The 23,830-nt window shown below is 35.2% G+C and overlaps 1 protein-coding gene across 3 annotated transcripts in view; it reads right to left on the minus strand.

Annotated features, from left to right (window-relative positions):
• LOC149848908 (phytochrome-associated serine/threonine-protein phosphatase-like) overlaps nucleotides 1–10,786 on the minus strand; it is a 30,845-nt gene extending 20,059 nt beyond the window's left edge. Inside the window, exons 1-3 of one of the 3 annotated variants that reach the window (XM_089998056.1) lie at nucleotides 10,621–10,786; nucleotides 8,254–8,400; nucleotides 8,061–8,128 (exon numbers count right to left, since the gene is read on the minus strand). In XM_089998056.1, the coding sequence (XP_089854182.1) occupies nucleotides 8,061–8,128; nucleotides 8,254–8,400; nucleotides 10,621–10,704 (299 nt within the window). In that variant the 5' untranslated portion in view covers nucleotides 10,705–10,786. The remainder of the gene's footprint in view (nucleotides 1–8,060; nucleotides 8,129–8,253; nucleotides 8,401–10,620) is intronic. The other 2 variants (XM_089998049.1, XM_089998064.1) reach the window with 2 other exon arrangements.
• Nucleotides 10,787–23,830: the final 13,044 nt, after the last annotated feature.

Genomic DNA, 23,830 nt, shown 5'->3' on the forward strand with positions numbered 1-23,830 from the left:
AGTTGAAGCATCATTTAGCAGGAACACATCTCAATGTTGCGGACTGCACATTAAGAAATTTGACAACGTGAAATGACAATGCCAATAATTACTCATTGGTCTGAGAGAAAAAAAAACAAAAAAAAGAGGTGTGAGGCAAAAATAGGGTATGCACACATCTCTTATCCTGCAGTCTCTAACATAATATTGAAAGTAGGAAGTCCTGCAGCGAAAGGGAAAGGTGTAACCGGTACTAGTAGTAGTAGTATTGCGGACACAAAAAGAATAAGAGAAGGAGAAAGAGGAGCAGGGAGTTCTTCGAGAAGAGGTAGAGCTACAGGTTGTATTAAGAGTTTTTTTCCTCCTAAGACTGCCCTTGGGACACAACCCGACATTCATACTACTAGAACAGGTGAATGTCATGGCTAGTAGATGGTTCTATGATGCATGCATTCCTTTTAATGCGGCAAATTTTTTTATTTTTAGGTCATGGCAGATGCCATAATCAATATCGGGTCTAGATATAAAATGCCTTCATATCATGCTTTGAGAGAAAAAATTAGATATTAATGTGAATTAAGTGAAGGCATATTGTGATGAGATGAGATAGTCATGAATAGAAATTGTATGTAACATCATAACAGATGAGTGAAAAGATAGAAAGTCAAGGACCTTGATAAATTTTTTTGTTCATTACCCCAAGAGAACTATGTTTTTGTAGTCAATTGATATGTCAGATATGCCAAGACAGTAGATGTATTGCTCGAAGTATTTGATCAAGTTGTGGAAGAGGTTCAACCTCAAAACATTGTTCAATTCATTACTAGCAAATTATATGGCAGCAGGTAAAGAATTGGCAGAAAATTACGGGTCATTCTTTTAAACCTCGTCTGCTTCCCATTGCATAGACTTCATGTCTGAGGACATCAGCAACATAGATGAGTTAAAGCACAAAAGAAAGATAGGCCAACTATGGATTATCTCTATGAGGCCATGAATAAGACAAAGAGGTCATTAGAGATAATTTGAATGGAAAGAAAAAATTGTATATGCCTATATAGAACATCATTGATCATAAGTAGACTGGACAACTTCATCAACCTCTTCATGTTGCAGCATGATCATGCATAAATTAGGCATTTTATATTCACATTTTTATGCATGATCCATTGGAAAAATGATTTAAAAATGAATACTTACCAGCGTTTTTCAAAGATATGGTTTTAAATTCAAAATGCAAGAAAAATGCATAGCCTAGACCCTGTTTGAACGTTTTGAAGTGTTTTAAATAGTTTAGGAGTTTCTAATTAGGATTTTTAATTAGTTTAGGAAGGTTTATTGAAAATATATTTTCAAAAGTGTAGATTTTAGAATTTTTGAAAACTAAATAGGAGTTTTTAGAAATTTTTTGTTTTACCTAGTTTCATGCTATAAATAATGTTTTTTTAGAAAGGCGGGCATCTTCCACATAGGGATTCACACACACACACTCTTTCTTCTTTCTTCTTTCTTCTTTCTTCTCTCTCCCCTCTCTCTTCTCTCTCTCTTCTCCCTCTCCTCCAACCGGTCTTTGCCTCTTTTCTTCCCTTCTTTTTCTTCTTTATTTATTTCCTAGTCTGTCGCCGATTTTTCTTCTCCCCATCGTCGGATAAGTAGTGGTTTGAGTGAGATTTCATTGGAGACGGATCTCTTCTCAACCCTTCTGTCAGAGGCGAACCGCAAGGTAAGTCTTTTCTGCACCTTCTCGTTACTTTTCTGCACCTTAAATACTTTTTTTAGCGTTGCATACAACATACTTTATTTTCTGTAGTTCCATAGCATTTAGTATAGTTGATTTTTTATTTGCGTTTTCTACATATTAGGTTAGGAATATGTTGTGTCATAGAGTAGTTTTGTTTATGTTATTTTCATTTTAGTACTATCTTGTTTTTTTTTCTTTACTTGCATTGTTTTCTTGTGGAGTCAAGTTTTGCGTTGAACTAGATCACACGGTTGATGTGTGCATTTAGTTCCGTGTGAAGAGCTATTCACATCTTACTGGGTTCACTGGGATTTCTAAAATCTCAATTTTCTAATCTTTCAGATCTGCAACCTGTGCGTCATCTGTTTTTGCGAAACACAGATTTGGCATGCAAAGATGCCTAATGAATGAGCGAGAAGGATATTTATAGGCTTGCAAAGATGAGAGATAGGAAATCGAGGGATCTGAGTATGATTAGATGTATCAAAGATGAAACAGAAAGGGTTTTAGTCAAAAATGAGGAGATTAAGGAGAGATGGAAAGATTATTTTGATAAGCTATTTAATGGAAGTCATGCTCAGGATCTTGGAGACTTGTCTATTCCTTTTCATGAGATGAATCGTGACTTCATGCGCAAGATTCAAAAGAAAAATTGCAGAGGCTTTGAAGAAAATGAAATCAAGAAGGGCAGTTGGCCCAGATGGTATACCTATCGAGGCTTGAAAATGCTTGGGAGAGAAAGGTTTAGAATGGTTGACAAATCTTTTTAACAGGATTTGGCGGACAAATAAGATGCCTAATGAGTGGAGGAAGAGTACTTTGGTGCCTCTATATAAGAATAAGGGTGATATACAAGATTGCACAAACTATCGTGGTATAAAACTCATGAGTCATACTATGAAACTTTGGGAGAGGGTGATTGAGTCTAGGTTGAGGAAGGTTGTCATGATATCGGAGAATCAATTTGGTTTTATGCCTGGAAGATCAACTATGGAAGTTATACATCTTCTTAGACAACTTATTGAGAGAAATAGAGAGAGGAACAAAGATTTGCATATGGTTTTTATTGATTTGGAGAAGGCATACGATAGAGTACCTAGGAACGTTCTCTGGTGAACAATGATGAAGAAAGGTGTTTCTCTCAAGTACATTAGTATAATTAAGGATATGTATGAAGGAGTAGTAACCAATGTCCGCACTTGTGGAGGGCTGACAACCAATTTTCCTATAACGGTTGGGTTACATCAAGGATCAATTTTAAGCCCTTTCCTATTTGCTATAGTGATGGATGAGCTTACAAGATCAATTCAAGAAAATGTATTGTGGTGTATGTTGTTTGCTGATGATATTGTTTTGATTGATGAGTCTAGAGTTGGGGTTAATATTAAGTTAGAATTATGGAGACAGACATTGGAAGCAAGAGGTTTTAAGTTGAGTAAGAGTAAGACAGAATATATGGAATGTCGGTTTAGTAAGCAACAAAGTAGTGATGGGAGTGTAGTGAAGCTTGGTGAGCAAGAAATATCGGTGGATGATTGTTTCAAATATTTGGGATCTATCATTCAAAAGTATGGAGAAATTGATGGAGATGTAAATCATAGGATAAAGGTTGGGTGGATGAAATGGAAAAGTGCAATTTGAGTGTTGTGCGATCATAGAATGTCATTGCGGTTGAAGGGAAAGTTTTATAGGACGACTATTAGACCCGCTTTACTATATGGTACGGAATGTTGGGCTGCCAAGAGACATCATATTCAAAAAATGAGTGTAGCTGAGACACATATGCTTAGATGGATGTGTGGAAATACAATAAAAGATAAGATTCAGAACGAGGAGATACGTAAGAATGTAGGCGTTGCACCCATTGAAAATAAGATGAGAGAGAATCGTTTACGGTGGTTTGGACATATTCGGCGAAGGCCTAATGATGCTCCAGTTAGAAGGATGGAGAAATGGGAAAATATATTAGTTAAAAGAGGTCGGGGTAGGCCTAGGAAGACTTGGATGGAGATGATAGGAAAGGATACGAAGGCTTTGAACCTCACCGAGGACATGGCATTGGATAGAAATGATTGGAGGAGAAGGATTCATGTGGAAGACCCATAATGATTTTCTTTATTGGTTCATACGCCGACCCCAATTGTTTTGGGATGAAGGTGTAGTTGTTGTTGTTGTTGTTGTACAGATTTGGCATGCAATGGTTGCTCGAAAGCTCGTGTTTATCAGTCCAGACTGCAGTTTTCCGTTATTGTCAGCTTTGTGCTGTCTTCTTTGCAAAATCGACAGACCACTGATCTCCAGAATCACGTCTTTCCAACGTGAACTGTGGATCGTGGCCTTGATTTGAGCAGACCATGTCGTTCAGATCACGTAGATCTGTATGACATGTGATCTGCATAGTATTGGTGCTAAGTGGCCAGGGCGTCTCGAATTGTTTGTCGTATTTTCTTGGCTGTTTATAGCAAGGCAGTTCGGACTGTTTCAGGGCATGCAGTGTTCCATTTGTTTTCAGCATTTCTTTGTGCGCGAACTGCAGATCAAGTCAACCATCGGGTCTGATTATGCTGAGCCCGTGATTCCCAATATTCTTCCACAGATCACGCTCTAATTCATTGTGCGTGTTTTCCAGCCATCAGCGTGATTGACGCCTTGACGTCGTTTCCCCTCTTCAGACCTGCAAGAATGTATTCCCTGCATTAATAGTTAGCACATATTAAATTGTTGCATTAATAAGTTTAGTATTTCCTTAGCTTTGTTAACCCTTCTTATAGTTATTCTAGATCTTTATTTTTCCATAGATACTTAGTTAAGGAATTTAATGTGTCCATATTTTATCAGATTTGTTTTGCTGCTAGTTATTTTCAGCTAGTTAGTTTAGATATTAAACTTTGTGTTGCTTTATGTAATTAGTTAGTCATAGGTAACGTTTTGTAGTTAGGTGGTTAAATTAATATTGAATAATTTATTAGTTAAGATTTGTTTTGTTAGCTTATTAGAATAATTAGAGTAGTTTTATATTTAGTTAGATTAGATATTTTGTTGATTTTTATCCTTATTAGAATTAGTTAGAGTTAACGTTTTCTTGAATTGCAAGCTATGTCACAGGGATTCGGCTAGCAGGGGGCCGCACCCGTGTCGACTCGACGCGGGTTCGGGTGCGGTCAACCCGATCCTGGGTGCGTTGACCGCGCTCAGGGTCATTTCGGTCCATTTTTTTGGATTTTTATTTTTTTAAAAAATTGCCCTACGAAATGGGCTGCGGAATTTAAAAAAAAAATCTGCTGACAGCTGCTTGATGCTGCTCTTGTTTTATAAAGGGGCACTTGTGTCCACAACATCTCACGAGCTTTGTTGGCATCCCAGATTCCCATGTTATTCCTGCCTTCAAACAATTAATTAGCAGCGTTGGAAAACACACAGTTAACTTGGAAATGATGATCCATCTTCCTCAAAAATTAAAACCAAAATTCAAGAGCCTTTTGAAGTCTTTATCCTTCAAGGCTTCAACGATCCAGATCCTTCTTCGTCAAGGATTTTCTCTCTCCATAATAAATGATAATGATGGTGGTAGCCTTGGTGGCTATTAGTATTCACTTTTCTCCTGATGAGATGGCGTAACCTTGTGTAGACCTCTCTTTTCCACATGTCAAATCCAATAAATTTCTTTTAGTTGTTATCTGTGTGCGACTGTATATAAAATGAAATTTGAAGAACCCTAGGCAGTGGCGTGGCAGTGGAGTCGTAGGCCTCGTAAAGACTCTCTCCAACAAACCACATCAAACCTTTGCTAATATTTTTTTCGTGAAGACCAGGGAATTTCAGACATGATTGAATCATGACAGTCAGCAGAACGCAGCAGGTTGGGTCAATAACTGGACCTCGACCCGCGTATATATATATATATATATATATATATATATATATATATTACATTTTTGCCCCTGTCGCACCCCCACACCCGGGTTTTTGGAAGTGCCGAATCCCCGCACCCATGTGACATAGATTGCAAGTAGTAGTTGTTTTAGATTGTTACACTTTTGTTAATTTGTTACAAGTAGTTAGTTTGTTAGAGTAAATTTTAATTCTTGTTTTTATATATAACTAACATTTGCTTTTAGAAATTTTTTCTTGCAATTGTTTTTGAGTTTTTCTTTTCTTTTTGTGTTTTGCAAGGAAGCCTTTGTGTGTGAGAAGAGCCCCCAAAAGAGCAATAGAAATAAAATATTAATAGCTTGTTGGTTCAACTGAAGCAATGCATTGCAAAGGGACCAGACCACAAGCAAAGAAGACTCTTTTTCTTTTCTTTTAGTTTTAGGGTCATTTCTTTTAAGTTAAATTGTAATAAGGCATGTTTATTTTTTAGCCCTCAGCAGAAGGTAACTCCTTTTAATTACTTAATTATTTTTTATTTGAAGGCAATAAAGATTGTACTTGTGTGGGGTACAAAAGTATTTAAACTTGTTCCCTGAGTTTGACCCGGACTTCATCACTTGTGTAAGCCAGTGTTTATAATTTGATGCACGGTTTACACGGGCGATTTCATTAAAAACCCTTTTAAAAATACTTTCACAAAAAATTGCATCAGAGCATATTATTTAAATCTTGCATTTAAATACTCTCTTATGTTTAAAATAGATAGAGAAGTCAAGGGACTTTTGGATTGCATCGAAATGTTGAACCCTAATTATGGCATTCAAGATCAAATTCATAAAGAAATAAAAAATTATGATGATGGATTGTATGATATGGAGAAACCTGCAACAGTGTGAAACCATGTCACGATGCATCTAGGTAATTTATTTTGTCTATTTCAATTTTAATTTCATATTTTTATTTAGTTATGACATTTTGTATGATTGTACCTGTTATTGTCTTAGTGATTTCTCATTTTCTTGTTCTTTTTCAAACATGTGGTGGGCCAGGTTTAGAAATGATGTTCCAAATTTGAGAATTTTTGTCATTCACATTCTTAGCCAAACGCAAGTGGATGCGAGAAAAACTAGAGTGTCTTTGAGCAAATACATATAAAACGAAGAAACAGACTAGGGCATAAAAGGCTCAATGACCTCGTCTACGTTAGCTACAATTTAGAACTAAGGCAAAGGTATATAAATTTATAAAGTTTATTTGTCATTTGCATGTGTTTATTTGAAGTTTTTTTATATCATACAAAACCCTACTAATTTTCATTTTTTTATATCATCTTTTAACTTTTTAGGCAAATAGAAAAGTTATTATCGAGGCACAAAAAACAATTTGATCCCATTAGTTTGTAAAATTTTGATGTACTGGATGCATGGGTTCAAGAAGAAGCAAATGTTTTGAATGAAAAGAACATTCAGTGGATAAATGTAGGAGCACAAGAGGTAGATGATGAAGAGCCCACGTACAATGAAGAAGATGTAAATGTTGAAGGAGAAGAAGATTTTGGCTCTCTCTTTCAGGTGAGAGAGGTGGAAAACCTCACAAAACATGTTTATAAATCAAATCTCTGCCATTAAATCTGAAGTGTCGTAGGATATTTAAAACTAGAAAACTGGTACCTTTTTTTCATCTATTTACCAGATAAAGTAGTAAATTTCACGAAACCATATTTGATCAGATCAAACTGCAGATCAACACCGATGCAATTAAAAACTGATCAATCTGATGAAATTAAAAAATTGATACTCTATTAAACAAGTTTATGTATGAAATTATTATTTAATGACGAATGACCAAATATTTTTCTTAAGCAGCTAAAATGTGCTTATACAAAATTGGTTGAAAGTAACGAAATTGAGATTGAAAAGTGGCAAATTTTGTAGAATCAGTCAACAACCAACAGAATCAGAATGAAAAACGTGTACACATCCAATAAAGAACTACGGCAAATGTGAGTGACCTGGAAACAATGCAAGCAGCTCAAGCTGGTAAACATATCCTCAAATGGAATGGGTAGCCCAAAAGATTATTAAATATAGCAGTGCAAAGAGATTGATGATATTCTTTTCCTACCAAGATAAGTCTACCAACTAAACTAAACATATTAAAAAACGCATGATAATACCATGACTCCTATAGCCAAAGAAAAAAAATATCAAACTGATAGATAATGTGTAAATGATAAAATACTTTGAAGAGATGCATGACAGCATTCATAACATCATCCTGACATGAGCAAAATTTTAAAGTGCACTTTAACTGATAAAAATAAGACAAAAAACTGGAAGTAAAGGCTTGCTCAAATCTAATATGCCTTTCAAATCTCTTAAGCTTCACATAATAAAACAATGAAGTAATCAAAAGAAAAGCAGTCAAGAAATTCACACAACTACCAAATCCAAAGTATGGAGCATACCTTGCTTTAAGAAGCAAAAGAATAGTGAAGACCTCAAGACTATTGTACCCACGATCAACAAAATCCCCCTGTTCATTTTGTAAAGCCCCGACGTTATTATTTGAATGGAAGATGCATAGGAGAGAGGGAGATTACAGTGCTAGAAAAATAAGATTTTGCCTCTTAGATTGTTGGACAAACATATGACTTTTACCATAAAGATATAATTGGTCTCTGGTACATGACCTCCTGTTTGAAAAAGCTTCATAAGATCGTGAAACTGCCCATGGATGTCACCACAGACAGTTACTGGACTATTAACAGGCTGCACATTTGATTCCTCAATCAGGATCTCCTTCACCTGGACAATAAAGTACAAAAAAAATGAAAAGATAACACAGGTGTCTTATAAAGAAAATAACTGATTCATGTATGCAACAAGAAAAATTCATTTCCAATAAATTAGTAAAAATTGCAATAAGCGTCCAAAATTCTAGCGGAAGAAAACATATGCAACCCATCTGAAGTCATCAAACTTTAAACATTATATAAGCATGGGAATGAACCATAGATTATTCTAATTGATAAGATATTATTTATCCTCCAAATGAATTGATCCATTTGTAAATTTCACACTCCGAATTATTGAATTGATGATTCAATCAATCTTTCTTAGGCGATTGGCATATCCATTCCCAGTCAATGGTGCAAAGGAATCCATGGAAGTTCCCTTCTTCATCCAAACCATATTTATTAGAATTTATCACCAAGCCCAGGACATCATAGCCCGTGGCCACAAGCCCTACAAAATTTGGTGTTGCATAACATTGGTATGATGCAAATTAATTCAGAAAGACCCTACTAATCACACCCATGTATGCCCAAGCCCTTGAATATTTACCATCCCTCGTCAATATCCACCACATGACAAACTCTCCTCACCCCTCCTCCAATAATTATTACTTGCCCAAGTCGATGAAGCGCAAACCAAAAATAAGCAAAATAAAATAAAATAAAATCTCAGTTATTTAATCTCTAAGTATATCCAACCCCTAGTAATAAAATAATGAGCAGTACAAGAACCTATACCACATATGTGAGCAACTGCAATAACTAGTAACTATCTTTAAAAATAGCATGGGCTTTTTCATGTTTTATTTGTTATTACATCTGTCATGAATGCTGTTTTGCTCCCATCCATGCATGCATGCAATGCATCACATAATCATCACAAGTGCACATGAACGGACACATACCCACACAAAATATATCGCATGATCAACTGTTAACAGTACTAACGTACAGATAGTTAAATCGACATTGAAAACAATGTGGCTGATTCATATGCAGCAATGTAGCAAACAAGGAAGTTTGCTGCAGAAAAAACTCATATTCATCACATCGAGTATTCATGTCTTGTTTTGACTTTTTTTTAGGGCGAACCATATTTTTGTTCATAGAAAAGTCCAGCAAGTTCTTTGTTATTCTCATTTCCATGAATTAGATACTACTACTAAGTTGATGGAACTATCCACGCAGGTCATCCACTGTCCCAATTCAGCTTCTCAAAGACCTTGTTGGAAAGAATCCCTCGAGAAGGAGGTTACATTAATTTTCACAAGTATGAAATGCTCTACTGCAAGACACCTTCAAATTCAGCACTAACCAATCAACTGCTTACAGCAGAAAACAGAAACGGCATATTCCGATAATAATCTACAGAGCTAGCACTGAAAACTACAATCTTCCATTCTGCAGACATAACTGCTCAAACCAATTGATATCAAACAACCCACTCGTGCATGGTACTTGAAGAAAACAGCCAAAGAATCACTTCTACGATCCAAAGACCAAAGAAGAAGAACCCGTCCCCCATTTATATGGAATTTGGAGAAGACGGTGCTCTGCAACTAAGGATAAAATAAGGAAACAACACTACCAAGAGCACAAAAAGCAACAACAACCATGCCACTTAGAAGGCCTTGACCGTAAAACAGATAATACATAAAAAAAATATCAAAAAACCATTGCCCCGTCATCTGAGGCGCAATCCAAAATAAATTTACCACCCCAGGTCCCCTAGAAAGATAAAACAGTTAACTGAAATATGGAATTCTTGACAACTAACGCACAAAGCCAGCAGCCCTCCATGAAATACGAAACCCAAACTTCCCATAACCTCTCTTCAAAAGAAGGGGGGCAAAAGGAAAAAAGGCGATCGTCCGAAAAGACTATAAAGCAGAACCCATTTTTATCCACCAAAAACAGCGCAGCGAACTTAAGTACAAAAACTAAGCAGCACAAAATAGTAATCAGCGTATTATCATGCTGAGCATATCTGAGGACAACAAAAAGCTAAAGAAAAAAAAAAACCAAATTGCATCAGCAGCAGCCATCCAAGGAGAAGCAATTTCCATTTAATCGATAGACCTGCAGTGACTTAACAGAATGATACCAGATTCGAATCCTACCATGGGCTTGTTCATCAAAATAAAGGAATCCAGACTCGGATTAGGTAAAAAAAGAGGCGATTCAGACGCAGGAGGAGAAACGAAAAAAGGCCTAGAAAAAAGAGACGTACGTATTCGCAGAGGAGCTGGAGCTCGTCCTCCATGAGGTGCTGCTGACCCTCCTTCACCTTCTGAATCCAGAGATCCAGATCCATCGCCAGCCCTAGATTTCCACTTCCTCCTTGTTTCCTCCTCTTCCCTCTTCCGCTTCTTTTTCTTTCTCTTGGGATGTTTTGTTTTATGCGGAGATGAAGGTTTTATGGTATTTTGGGTAAAACGCTTTTGCTCGGGTGCGTGCGTGAGTGCGCCGGTGCGCGTCTTCACGGGGTAACTAGTGTGTTTGAGGAGGGCTCCCAGATTCCAAGCTTCAAAATACGTTATGACGGAAATACCCCCGTCTCTCAAAACGTTCGGGAGAGCTCGTTTAGGGATTTGGAATGGTAAATTCCAACATATCTTTTCATATTTGAGATTTCATTTTTTTTTTTTAGGCTGATTAAGCATTTGGTTTTCTTATCCCAATTTTTCTTTGCATCGGAGTTCTGGTTCTTTTCTAATAATCAACTCACATTGCGATTTCCTGGTCATCCTTCTTTTTTTTTACCCAGCTTTTCCATTCTGCTGTATTTTGATTCCTCACTTCCAAGGTCATGTTGTTTTTTTTTTTTAAGGCAAGCTGGGGTTAGTCAGACCCCTACCATGTATCATTCAATAATCAAATTCAGTACAATCTCAATATATTATCCCTTCTGGGAAACCAGTCAGGGGTGATCTTTTCAGGATTTTTGGATCCCCCATTCGCCAATTTAGCCAAAAAAAAAAAAACATGCTATGAAGTTGAAGTTAAAATTGGGTTTATGTAACATCAATTTTGTTGTATAAAATGTTCCTCAACACGGGAGGAATGTCTTGTCCTTGGCTCCTTCCTTCCTAAAATTTTTACATTTTGACTTTTAGATCCGTCCTTCCAGTCTCTATAGTTACCTTTGAACCGGGATCAATATGATTGAGAATTTCTATACATCCCCACCACTCCTGGTCCTCTAAGACGCCCGGCTTTGGAAAACAGCCTGCTAGATTAAAACTCACTGTGTGAGTTCGAACTGTGAATCCAAAACTCCACTTGTTATGAAAGATCCCACTCATGTTAACTTGAATCCAACCAGGTTTTAGCGGGAACCAACACTCCAAGCGTCGCCATCGAATCACCACCGAGTCCTCTGCATTGCGATTGATCCGCATAATTTGTTCTCTTCAACTGTGTATACCATCTTTTTGCATTTGAGCATGAGTTTTTATGACATTCCCAAAAATTTGTTGGTTGCGTATTTGACACAGCACCCATACGATCACCTGAAAGGTGACTTACCAGCTTAGACTAGATTTCTTCTCTCTGAATTTCACTGAGAACCAAGACCGAATATCCCAGACCAAATTCCCAGCTGGCCTCCACTTAACACCGTATAGAGTAAATGTGTAAATATCGTGTATTTTTACACTTAGTTAAATTTGAGATTTTCGAAAATTTGTTTAAGTATAAGAAAAATCATTTGAGTCTCGATTTTTCACCGATGCTTTTGAGTCATGGCTTGACCCAGGTCTCGTCGACAAGGTAGAGACGAGCCAATCGAAGCATAAGAAAGAGTTTTATTTTTTACTTTTAAATTTAAGCAAAATTCAAGTTATTTTTGGGCAAAATTCAGAATTCGATATTCGTGTAATATGTCATTGGATGTGTCTCAAAATTCTGAGTGCAACGATATTTTACTTTTTTGAATTCTAGTTTTGGTTGGCCTGTAAATCGTATTTTTTCAAAAATTAAGCAGTTTATCGCATTAGAATCGAAGTGGATCGGATTGGATCTAAAGTATATGATCCAAATTATTATAGATTTGGATCTTATTTAAAACCCATTTTTATCTGGATTTAATCCATATCTTGATCCAATTTTGTTTTGGGTATGAGTTTGGATTTTGGATTTTGGATTTGGATCTGAATCTATGTCCTATAAAAATGTAGTTGTAAATCCATTTTAAAGCTTTAAATTATAGCTAACTGGAGTTAGAAAGACTCCTAAGGTAATTAAACCAACTTTGAAAATTCAAAATTATTTAATTAATTATTAAATAATTAATAATTATTTGATTAAATTATATTAATTCCAAAATTTTAATTTAGGGCATATTAGGACTTCTTAAAGGAGCCCTCATACTTACCTAAGAAGACTCAAGACGGATTAAGAAAGGATTTTTAGAAATTTAGAAAGTGTTGACAAAAAGTCAACAAGAGGAATTTTGAAAAATTTAGAAACCTGAGAAGTGAGTCCCAATATTTAGAAACTCTCTTTCTCCAGCCCATTTAGAGAGGGCTGGAGAAGGGGGGTGTCACCTCCTTCTCTCTATTTAAGAGAAAAAAAAGAAAAAGGAAAGAAAAAAAGAGAAAGAGAGAAAGGAAGAAAGGGAAGAAGGAAGAAGAAGAAGAAAGAGAACCTTCTTCTCCTGCCATCCGATATCTTTCACCGGTAGTTTTCATTGATTTTTTTTTATTTTACGCAAAGGTATGGGTTCCTCTTTTGATTTTGAATGAGAAAAAGAGTACGGATTCATTTTTCATGGAATATTTTAGTGAAATCCAATGATAAAAGAGTAAATGTTGATATTCACTCTAAGATCCATAGTCGATGCCAAAGTTTTTTCCTTTTTAAAAATCTATTTCAGAAATAAAACTGCATATGCGTGTATTCATATATGCATTTTTACATATATGTACAAATATATTTGTATAAATACCTTAATGTGCTATTGATACATGGAGCTAGATCGATCTGCCATGTGTTTAACGTGAGCAGATCTGGTCCAGATCTTGGGTGTGTAGTTTTGAAAAGAAACGAAAAGCAATGCAATCTATTTCGTTAAAAGAAATTTTTTGTTTACGTTGATGGTCTTGTGAAACAGAGAAAAAAAATCTATTTTGTTTTTTATTTACTATACAATGTATTGAGGCATGTGTATGACTCTTTACCTTCTTTATAGAGTTATGTGAAATTGTCAATCAGCATAGGTTTGACGTTAAAAAAAAATCTGTCTATTACATGTATAATGTAGTTTTGCTTGCGTGCACATTAATGCCTGATTTGAATATATATTTATAAGTGTACACGATTTTCTAAAAAAAATGGTTTTCTAAAAGCCTAGTCCCCCTACTGCTGGCTAGGCAATCGGCCCTGACATGGCCCTGCCAGCTGGGTGTTTTGAAGAAGAAAAATTTATGTGCATGCAGTAGTATGTTGTAGTAGCATTGGGCATCATGGTCTGACCGGCAGACCAGTCTTGCCCTACTCGGCTAGCTAGGTCCGACCAGACCTGGACCGTTGGGGTGCAGCCTCGTCAGGCCTGTTCACGACAGGCCTGACTTGGTTGTGCAGGGCCCAGTCGTGTGGGCTTGGCTGGGCAGTCTATTGTATCTTAAAAAAAAAGAACTTTTAATAAAACTTTTTTCAGCAAGGTGGTTGGGCTGGCTGGCAGCCAGCCTAGGGAGGCTCGGCTGGCTGCCAAGCCCTGGTAGAGCATACACAGGCCTCAGTCGGACCTGTGCATGGTCTGCCAGACCCAGTCGAGTGTCTCAACTGGGCTGGTTGGGCTAGCCTAGGGCTGGCAGCGCCTTGCCAGGCTCAGTCCAGCCTCTTGGTTGGACTGGCACAGACCTGGCAGCAGTGAGGTCTGATCAAGACCCCACCCGACAAGGTCGGCTAGGTGTTAAGACTTCTTTCACAAAAAAAGAGGTTTTTACATATGTGTGCTGGACCATCTTATAAATTCAAGATTTTTGTTATTGTATGTGTTTTGATTCTAATACATGCTGAGAATTAGTTTTTGTCTTTCATATATTTAGACTTGACATGATCAACTTCAGCAATGTGTTATCTCAGGTTGTTTCAAGTGCAAGTGTCCACATAAAATGAATGTGTTCAGTACTGTGATCTGATTTGCAGATTTATCATTTTTGTATAAGACTTGTTTATGGTTATAACATTTGTCTTATGTGTATTAAGCTCGAAGTTTCTACTTGTTCGATTTGAGTATGCCAGGTATATTTCAAGGTGTAATTACATGATTTTTTTAGACTGTATGAACATAGAGGTGATAGATATGTTTTGCCTATACATAATGACATGCAGGCTCACATGTTTAATGGGAATGGTTCATGAATGAAAGAATGCCTGTGACATAAAAAAAGGGAAATTTTTTTATATACATATGTATATAAGAATCAAACACAGTGGGTGTGTTTTAATCTCGGGAGTTGAATCAAACATGTAAACAAATTTTTCCTTGATCTGGTTATGAAAGCATGCACTTTGATTTTTATCTACATGATGAGCACAATCTTTCATGTGCCCTGATGGGATGTGACATGCCTATGTATTATGCTAAGTACAAAGTTTGTGCATAGTGCATGAGTATACATGAGATTTACAAGAGCACACATGTATGGAGTTGTGTGGGTGTTCACATGTGTGATTAATAAGAAAACAGACTTTAACATGAATATGAACGCTCCAAGAAAAGCATGCAATTGACTTGAATATGTGCATTAAATGAAAGTATGCACTTGTCATTCGCATATGAATTGAATAAAAACATGCTCGTGAATATCCTTGTTGTATGCGCATAGTGAAAATTTACATGATATGAATGTGTGCAGCCATGTAATTAAATTTCTAGATTTGGGTTATGTACATGTATGGTGATGTTAATGCATGTTATGATTGAAAAGTTTTATATGCTTAAACTGATGTGACATGCTTAATTATTATGCTTTATGAAGTTTGTTTCAAGTGCATGTGCATACATGAAATTGATGTTTGTTGCGCATTGTACCCAAATGCATGAGTGTTCACTTGTCCAAATTGAGGTGATTTGTGAATGAAAGCATGTTTATAGAATGGTTTCATAAAGCACATGTACTTACATGGTGAACACATGCATGTGAATGTTATATTTCATGCATATTGTTAATTGGTTAAATTGGTATACATGAATATGCATTTGGAGGCATGTTGACATCATTGCATATATTGCGCGTTGTTATATTTTTTTGCATATGATGCATCAATGATCGAATGAATCATCGCAGGCCTGGAGAGCCTCAAGCTTAGTTTGCTCTTTTTATTTATTTTTACATGCATTTCAAAAATCACATTAATATTATTGCATTGTTCTATGCTTTTTCGCGGGCGCTGGTCCCGTGATGATTCTTGAAGGAGAATATATGAGCTTGTGTCTTTGTTTGCATGCTGAATTACAAATTAAAAAATTGACTATTAATAAACAAACAAAGATAAAAAAATAGTGTAATGTACATTCTAAGATATCTCGTCATTAAAATGAAAATCTTAGAGTTTCGGTTTTGGGGGACCACGAGGATACAAAAACTTCGTGTGTATTATTGATTACCCCTGAACCCGATATTGAAGTTCTTTCTTCTGACCACAGTTTTAGAAAAAATCTGCCACTTTACCTGAGGGTGGTGTGTAGACATAATTGTTATTTTGGTATAGCAAAAAAGTAACACTATTGGATATGGAGGTCCTCAGTGTCCCGACATTAGATGTGGAGGTCTAATATTTTGAATGTGATATGGTCGAGAGCTAAGTTTGGAACCACGTAATAAAATTCAACTCGTGTGCTAAGTTACCCGAGAAACCCTACTTGACATAAAAAAAATTTACCTGTTTGGTGTATCCAAGGGCAACGGTAATTAAAAAGAGAAACTTAAATTGTGTGCATTTAATAGAAACATGCATATGAAAAGAAGACTCTAATAAAAGATAATAATTTACTCATGCATTGCACTAAAGTCATGCATATTTCTGTTATGCATTAGATTATGATATTTACTTATTTCCTTAATTGTTAAATGTTGGTGAATATAGAATGTTGTTTCTTAATGTATGTTAAATGATCGTATTGCTAAATTTGTAATCTCTGTTATTTATTAAATGTTTTTTCATCTTTAATAATTGTTCCCTATTGTATTCTTCTAAAATATGGCATGAATCTTATATGTATTCTTTATGCTTACTTGATTCATTAGAGGGATTCGTACACAAAATTCTTCGGATTTCTGACACCCCTACTTTTGTGGTTTTCGGAGTCATAGGGGATCAGTGAAGCAACTCACCTTTGAGAGAGTTACGAGTGCTACACGTTTGCTAGACAACTTCATAGATGGACAATGTGACTCTACTTTTCTTTACTTTTTCTTTACATTTAACTGTCTATGCACTCTAATTTTTTTATGCAATTGTCTCAAAACCATTATTTCTTAATTAATAAAAAATTAGCTCGCTATGGTTTGGATGATAAATGTAAGATCCCTGGTGGTTTGTTTGGTTATCCAACTATGAGTGAAACTGTAAAGGCCTCGAGTCTCTGAGAATATTTCTGTAATGGTTATATATATATATATATGCACTTTTTAAGGGGTATGAGTTAGGGTCGTTACCGATTTGGTATCAGAGCCACCACAAAATCTTACACTTTTATCATCTTTTAGCATTAAGTTTTTTATTTTGGTAAATGAGTCATGTCCTGAAGCGTCTGCAAGTCGTGCCTCGTGCTCCAGAGCAGTCTCCTTCACTGGTAAGACTATTTAACACTTTTATTTGTAGCATGTGAATTCTTTATAATTGATTGCATTTATGGTTCAATTCTCTTTTTTGTGTGAATTTAAAAGTCATAGTGTGACTATATGAATGTATTTGTTTGGGATCAATCCTTAGGGGGTAAGATCGATGAGGGTATAACTTTGCAAAATTTTTATATTTTAAATATATACCCACACCTATTTGGCACATTCTAATTTCGCGGACAAAATTCTTTTAATGGGGTAGGGATGTAATATCGTGTATTTTCACACTTAGTTAAATTTAATTTTTTTGAAAATTTAGCTAAGTCTGAGAGAAAAATCATTTGAGCCTCAATTTTTTATCGATGCTTTTGAGTCTGGGCTTGGCCCAGGTCTCATCGACAAGGTCGAGATGAGCCAATCAAAGCGTAAGAAAGAGTTTTATTTTTTACTTTTAAATTCAAACAAAATTTAGGTTATTTTTGAGCAAAATTTAGAATTTGATATTCGTATAATATATTATTGGATGTGTCTTAAAATTCTGAGCGCAATGATATTTTACTTTTCTGAATTTGAGTTTCGGTTGGCCCATAAATCACATTTTTTAAAAAATTGAGCAGTTACCAAAGTGGATCGGATTGGATCCAATGTATATGGTTTGAATTATTATGGATTTGGATCTTATTTAAGACCCATTTTAATCTAGATCTTGATCTAATTTTATTTTGGGTATGCGTTTGGATTTTGGATTCGAATCTGAACCCAAATCCATGTCCAATAAAAACGTAGTTGTAAATTCAGTTTAAAGCTTTAAATTATAGCTATCTGGAGTTAGAAAGACTCCTAAGGTAATTAAACCAACTTTGTAAATTCAAAATTATTTAATTATTTATTAAATAATTAATACTTATTTGATTATTTAATTAAATTATATTAATTCCAAAATTTTGATTTAACACAGATTAAGACTTCTTAAAGGAGCCCTCATACTTACCTAAGAAGACTCAAGAAAGATTAAGAAAGGATTTTTAGAAATTTGAAAGTGTTGAGAAAAAGTCAACAAGAGGAATTTTGAAAAATTTAGAAACTTGAGAAGAGAGTCCCAATATTCGAAAACTCTCCTTCTCCAGCCAACCCATTTAGAGAGAGTTGGAGAGGGGGGGGGGGGTCACCTCCTTCTCTCTCTATTTAAAAGAAAAAGAAAAGAAAAAGAGAGAAAGGGAAGAAGAGGAAGAAGGAGAAGGATAACGTTCTTCTCCAGCCATATGATATCTTTCACTGGTAGTTTTCATTGAGTTTTTTTATTTCACACGAAGATACAGGTTCCTCTTTTGATTTTGAATGAGAAAAAGAGTACGGATTCTTTTTTCATGGAATATTTTAGTGAAATCTAGTGAAAAAAGAGTAAATGTTGATATTTACTCTAAGATCAATTGTTGATGCTAAAGTTTTTCCCTTTTTCAAAATCAATTTTAAAAATAAATGTACATATGCATGTATTCATATATGTGTTTCTACATATATGTATAAATATACATGTTTAAATACCTTAATGTGCTATTGATACATGGAGTTGGACCGATCTGACATATGTTTACCGTAAGCAAATCTGGTCCAGATCTTGGGTGTGTAGTTTTGAAAAGAAACGAAAAGCAATGCAATCTATTTCGTCAAAAAAAAAAATTGTTTACATTGATGGTCGTGTGAAACAGAGAAAAAAAATCTATTTTGTTTTTTATTTACTATAGCATGTATTGAGGCATGTGTATGACTGTTTACCTTCTTTATAGAGTTATGTGAAATTGTGAATCAACATAGGTTTGACGTTAAAAAAAAAATTATATCTATTACATGTATAATGCAGTTTTGCTTGTGTGCACATTAATGCCTGATTTGAATCTATATTTATAAGTGTATAGGGTTTTCTAAAAGCCCAGCCCCCCTACTGCTGGCTGAGCAATCGACTCTGACATGGCGTTGTCAGTTGGGTTGGTTGGACTGGGTGTTTCAAAAAAAAATTTTATGTGCATGCAACATTATGTTGTAGTTGCATTGGGTGTCATGGTTTGATCGACAGACCAGTCGAGCCCTGCTTGGCTGGCCAGATCCGACCAGACCTGGACCGTTGGGGTGCAGCCTCATCAGGCTTGTTCACGACAGGCCTGACTTGGTTTTGCAGGGATCAATCGAGTGGCCTCCATTGGGCAGCCTGTTGTATCTTAAAAAAAAAGAGCTTTTAATAAAACTTTTTTCAGCAAGGTGGTTGGGCCGGTTGGCAGCCAACAGAGGGAGGCTCGGCTAATTGTCAAGCCTTGGTAGAGCATACACAAGCCCAAGCTGGGTCTGTGCATTGTCTGCCAGACCCAGCCAAGTGTCTCGGTTGGAATGGCTGGGCCAGCCTTGGGCTGGCAGAACCTTACCAGGCTCAGTCTAGCCTCTTGGTTGGACTGGCTTATACCTGACAATAGAGGAGCCTGATTAAGACCCTAGGTGACAAGGTCGACTGGGTATTAAGACTTCTTTCACAAAAAATGGGTTTTTACATATGTGTGTTGGACCATCTTATAAACTTCAAGATTGTTGTTATTGTATGTGTTTTGATTCTAATACATGATGAGAATTAGTTTTTGTCTTTCACATGTTTTGACTTGACATGATAAGCTTCAGGAATGTGTTATCTCAGGTTGTTTCAAGTGCAAGTGTCCACATAAAATGAATGTGTTCAGTACTATGATATGATTTCCAGATTTGTCATTTTTGCATAAGACTTGTTTATGGTTATAACATTGGTCTTATGCGTACTAAGCTCGAAGTTTCTACTTGTTCAATCTGAGTATGCCATTCATATTTCAAGGTGTAATTACATGATTTGTTTTTTATTGTATGAGTGTACAGGTGATTGTGATCGTTGCAAAAAAAATTTCCCTTTTCTTTTCTTTCCTTATTCATTTTCCTTTTTGCCTTCTTCCCTTTTTGAAAGGGAAAAAAGAAGAGAGAAGAGAAAGAAAAGAAGGAAACTCTTTTTGCAAGGTCTCACTTGACCTTTATTTGAAAAAGATATTTTGAAAAATTAACTCGCCTCCATTTTTGAAAATTTGTGAGAAAAATGGAAAGATGGAATTTGCTCATCGGTACGAGGTTCAACCGTTCCTAGCGCCTTTACTAGGGGTAATTGAACCAAAGATCGAATCAATGCCTTTTGCTTTGCCTAAATTTGTCTAAATGATTATTCTAAAGTCCTAAAATGCACATTGAATCATGCTTGTGGTACGAAAATACAAAGATGTATGCTTTTGAAAAATGCCTCAGAAATTTTTGGGTTTTTCCAAGTGATTTTGAAATGAGTTTTGAAAATATCTTTGAAGAAGGGGTTCAGAAAATGAACTTATTTTGAATCTAAACTTCGAATTTAAAATTAATTTGAGATTTTGAAAAGAAAACTTGAAGTTTTGAAATCACAACTGAGATCAAAGATTTGAAATGAATTAAAATTTGAATTGAAGAAGGAAGATTTGAAATTGAAACTGGATTTTGGAAAAGAATGAAATTGGAAAATAAAGTGAAATCTTGAAAAATGGGAATTGAAAATAAGAGTTGAATTTGGAATTGATTTGAAATTGGAATCCAAAATAAAATTAAAAAAATGGAAATTGAATAGAAATTCAAACTAGAACTTTGAATTGATTTTGAAACTGAATTTTAACTTTGAACTTGGAAATGAATTTGAAAATTGAAATTGAATTTAGACTTTGAATTTAAAATTGAAATTGAATTTTGAAATTAAGAATAGGTTTTGAGATTGAAATTGAATTGGAAATTGATTTTTGAAATTGAGTTCTAAGATGAGAGATTTCAAATATTTGATTTATAATTGAATTGAGAATTGAAGTAAACTTTAGAATTGAATTTGAAAAGGAGAAATCGAAATTTTGGAATTTTCGAAGGGAAATAAAGAATTTAGCACTTGAATTTGAAATGAATTTCAGAATTAAAATATGAAATTTAGAAATGTGAAGTTCAGAAATAAGAATTGAAAATTTGAAATAAAATGGAATTGAGAATAAAAGATGAATTTGAATTTTGTAAATAAAAGTTGAAAATTGATTTTGAATTTAGAAATGAAAACTGTATTTTTGAAAGTTTATCTCAAAAAATCACTTAGAATTTGGAAAATGATTTGAAACAATTTGAAAAAGGATGCAATTCTATCCTACATCATGAATGCTTTGAAATTTATTTAGAGATTGGAATTTAAAAGTACATTGTATTCTTTAATAGAATTGAAATAAGATTAAGTCATAATACATTCATGATTATGGTCACAAACATATTATAATCTAATCTATATTTAAATTCTAATAAAGAATAAAATAAATTTGTATGCCTTTATAGGATTTAAAATGAAATTAACTTTTAATAAATCCATGACTATGGCCATAAATATATCTCAAGATAACTTATATCTTAAATTCTGATAGAAGAGAAAAAGAATTTCAGAAAAATATGATGATTTTCAAAAGAGACCTAAGTGGAGGTCAAATGTTATTCCATAAAAGATAAAAATCCTAAGTATTGTTCACATTTTGACTATGCTATAAATATGAATCATTTACTTAAAATTATTTACCTCTTATTAGAAAGGTGCATGTGTCATTCTTGAGTTTTTGAAATAAAAATAAAGATAAAATGAGATACCACAGGCAATTATAAGAAATATATGCTCATACATTCTATTTTAAGCTGAAAAGATAAAAATTCTCATTAATATCAACTTATTACAACCTTAAATTGAAATTGAAGATATAGAATTCTTAATCTAAGAAGAGAAAACAACATCTTCCATGTTTTTTCTGCAAAAACTGAGTTAACACAAAGCAAAATGCAAAATATAGAAGCAAACAAAAGATGTCATGTCAGAACCCATATGCATATAGCTATACCTAAACTATAATAGAAATGCTCATATTAATGAGGATATGATGCTTAATGTATGCATGAGATGTATTTTCCTAGGTATAATGCTTGTGCCAAATGAAGAGTGCACATGCATATACTAATAAAAATGCATGTAGAAGAAGCTTGTTTCACGAAAAAAAATGCCTATGTGAATATACATGCAATGAAGAAATGCACAGGAGGATGCCTTCAGGGCAATGCACATGCTTAACGAGGAGATATATGTAAAGGGACTTATGCAATGCTAATGATCAATATTTAAAACATAAAGACAAGCCGAATTCTCAACTACAAAACTTTAACTCTTGCACTAACACGAGCAACAAAACAATTATTATTATCAAGTTCTGCTTCTTGCAATTGATAACACAATTAATATATGAGCCACAGTGTCAACCCAAATCCATCGCAATCATAATCTGGTACAGTATGAACACCCAAAATAGATTCAGCATCAAGAGCATGAATAGTAATTCCAAAAGCATATAGGATAACCCATAATCACAATCTGTAGGTAATACTTGATTTCAATACAATATGAACAAAAAAATTGGAATTGATGGAAGGGCAATGTACATCCACAGGGAATACAACAATGAAATCCTATAGAAACGACTGCAACATGTGTTGATGATATGATGTATGCTAAAATCAACATGCGAAGGCTGGGTGACCTGATGGTATTAAAAAAATATGTTGATGCTAGTGCCATATCTAATATGGATGGCGTGCAGGGAAGGATATGTGAGTGCAGCAGTGAGATGAAGTGTCGTGCACAGGGGGGGGTGAGAAGGTGGAAGATATGAATGCACAACAACTTATAGGCTGTTGTGAACCTTCATAACAGAGTGTTGAGGTAGCAATGTGCAGGGGATGTGAATATACATCAATGAGTAGGTATGAGTGTTGTGCATAGGGTGTAGGTAAGTGACAGTGACTAAGTGTATATGATTTTTAGTGTGCAAGGGATAACAGGAGGCAAAGGATGAAGTGCACATATAGATACAAAGATGATATACCTGTATGCATGGGCAGCAATGAGCATGTGTGTCACAAAAGTATGGTACAGTTAATATGCAGGGGATGCTGCCAGTGATACTGCAAGTGTTATGCACAAATATCACAGGTGTGCGAGTGCAAGCGACTTTGTAAATGCAACCAATGGTAATATGCTGGTAATAATGTAGATGGCAATATGCCGTGTGCAAGAATTACAAGATACACAACGTATGATGTGTTGGGATGGTATAGATGGAGGTAACAGGTGAAGAGGGTGATGAGCAGTGTGCAGGTGAAATGTGTAGTGGGGATATGCAGGTGCAACAGGTGGTTAAGTGAAAGTGTAGAGGCACATACAATGGGTATAGGTATAGGGAATATGCACATGTGATGGGAATGCAAATGCTGTGAGGAGGTGGAGATATTGTGATAATGTGAAGTGCTAATACATAATGAACTGTTGTAATATATGGGCAATACACAGAAAAATAGCAGGAATGCTAAGTGGTAAATAGGCAGCTAGGCAATAAAAGGAAAGGGGTGGGTTACAACAAATCATGATTTGCTTTTTCCATAATAGCTTGCAGGTTTGACATGCAAACATTGAGAGGCTTTCGCCCAGCCTATGCATGTCAAGCTAATGACGTGTTGCTGGGGGATATTAGTGTAATGGATGAACCCAATATGGCGGAAAAT

This window comes from Nuphar pumila, chromosome 1 (assembly GCF_984573655.1).
Source record: "Nuphar pumila chromosome 1, dmNupPumi1.hap1.1, whole genome shotgun sequence".
Lineage (NCBI taxonomy): Eukaryota > Viridiplantae > Streptophyta > Magnoliopsida > Nymphaeales > Nymphaeaceae > Nuphar > Nuphar pumila.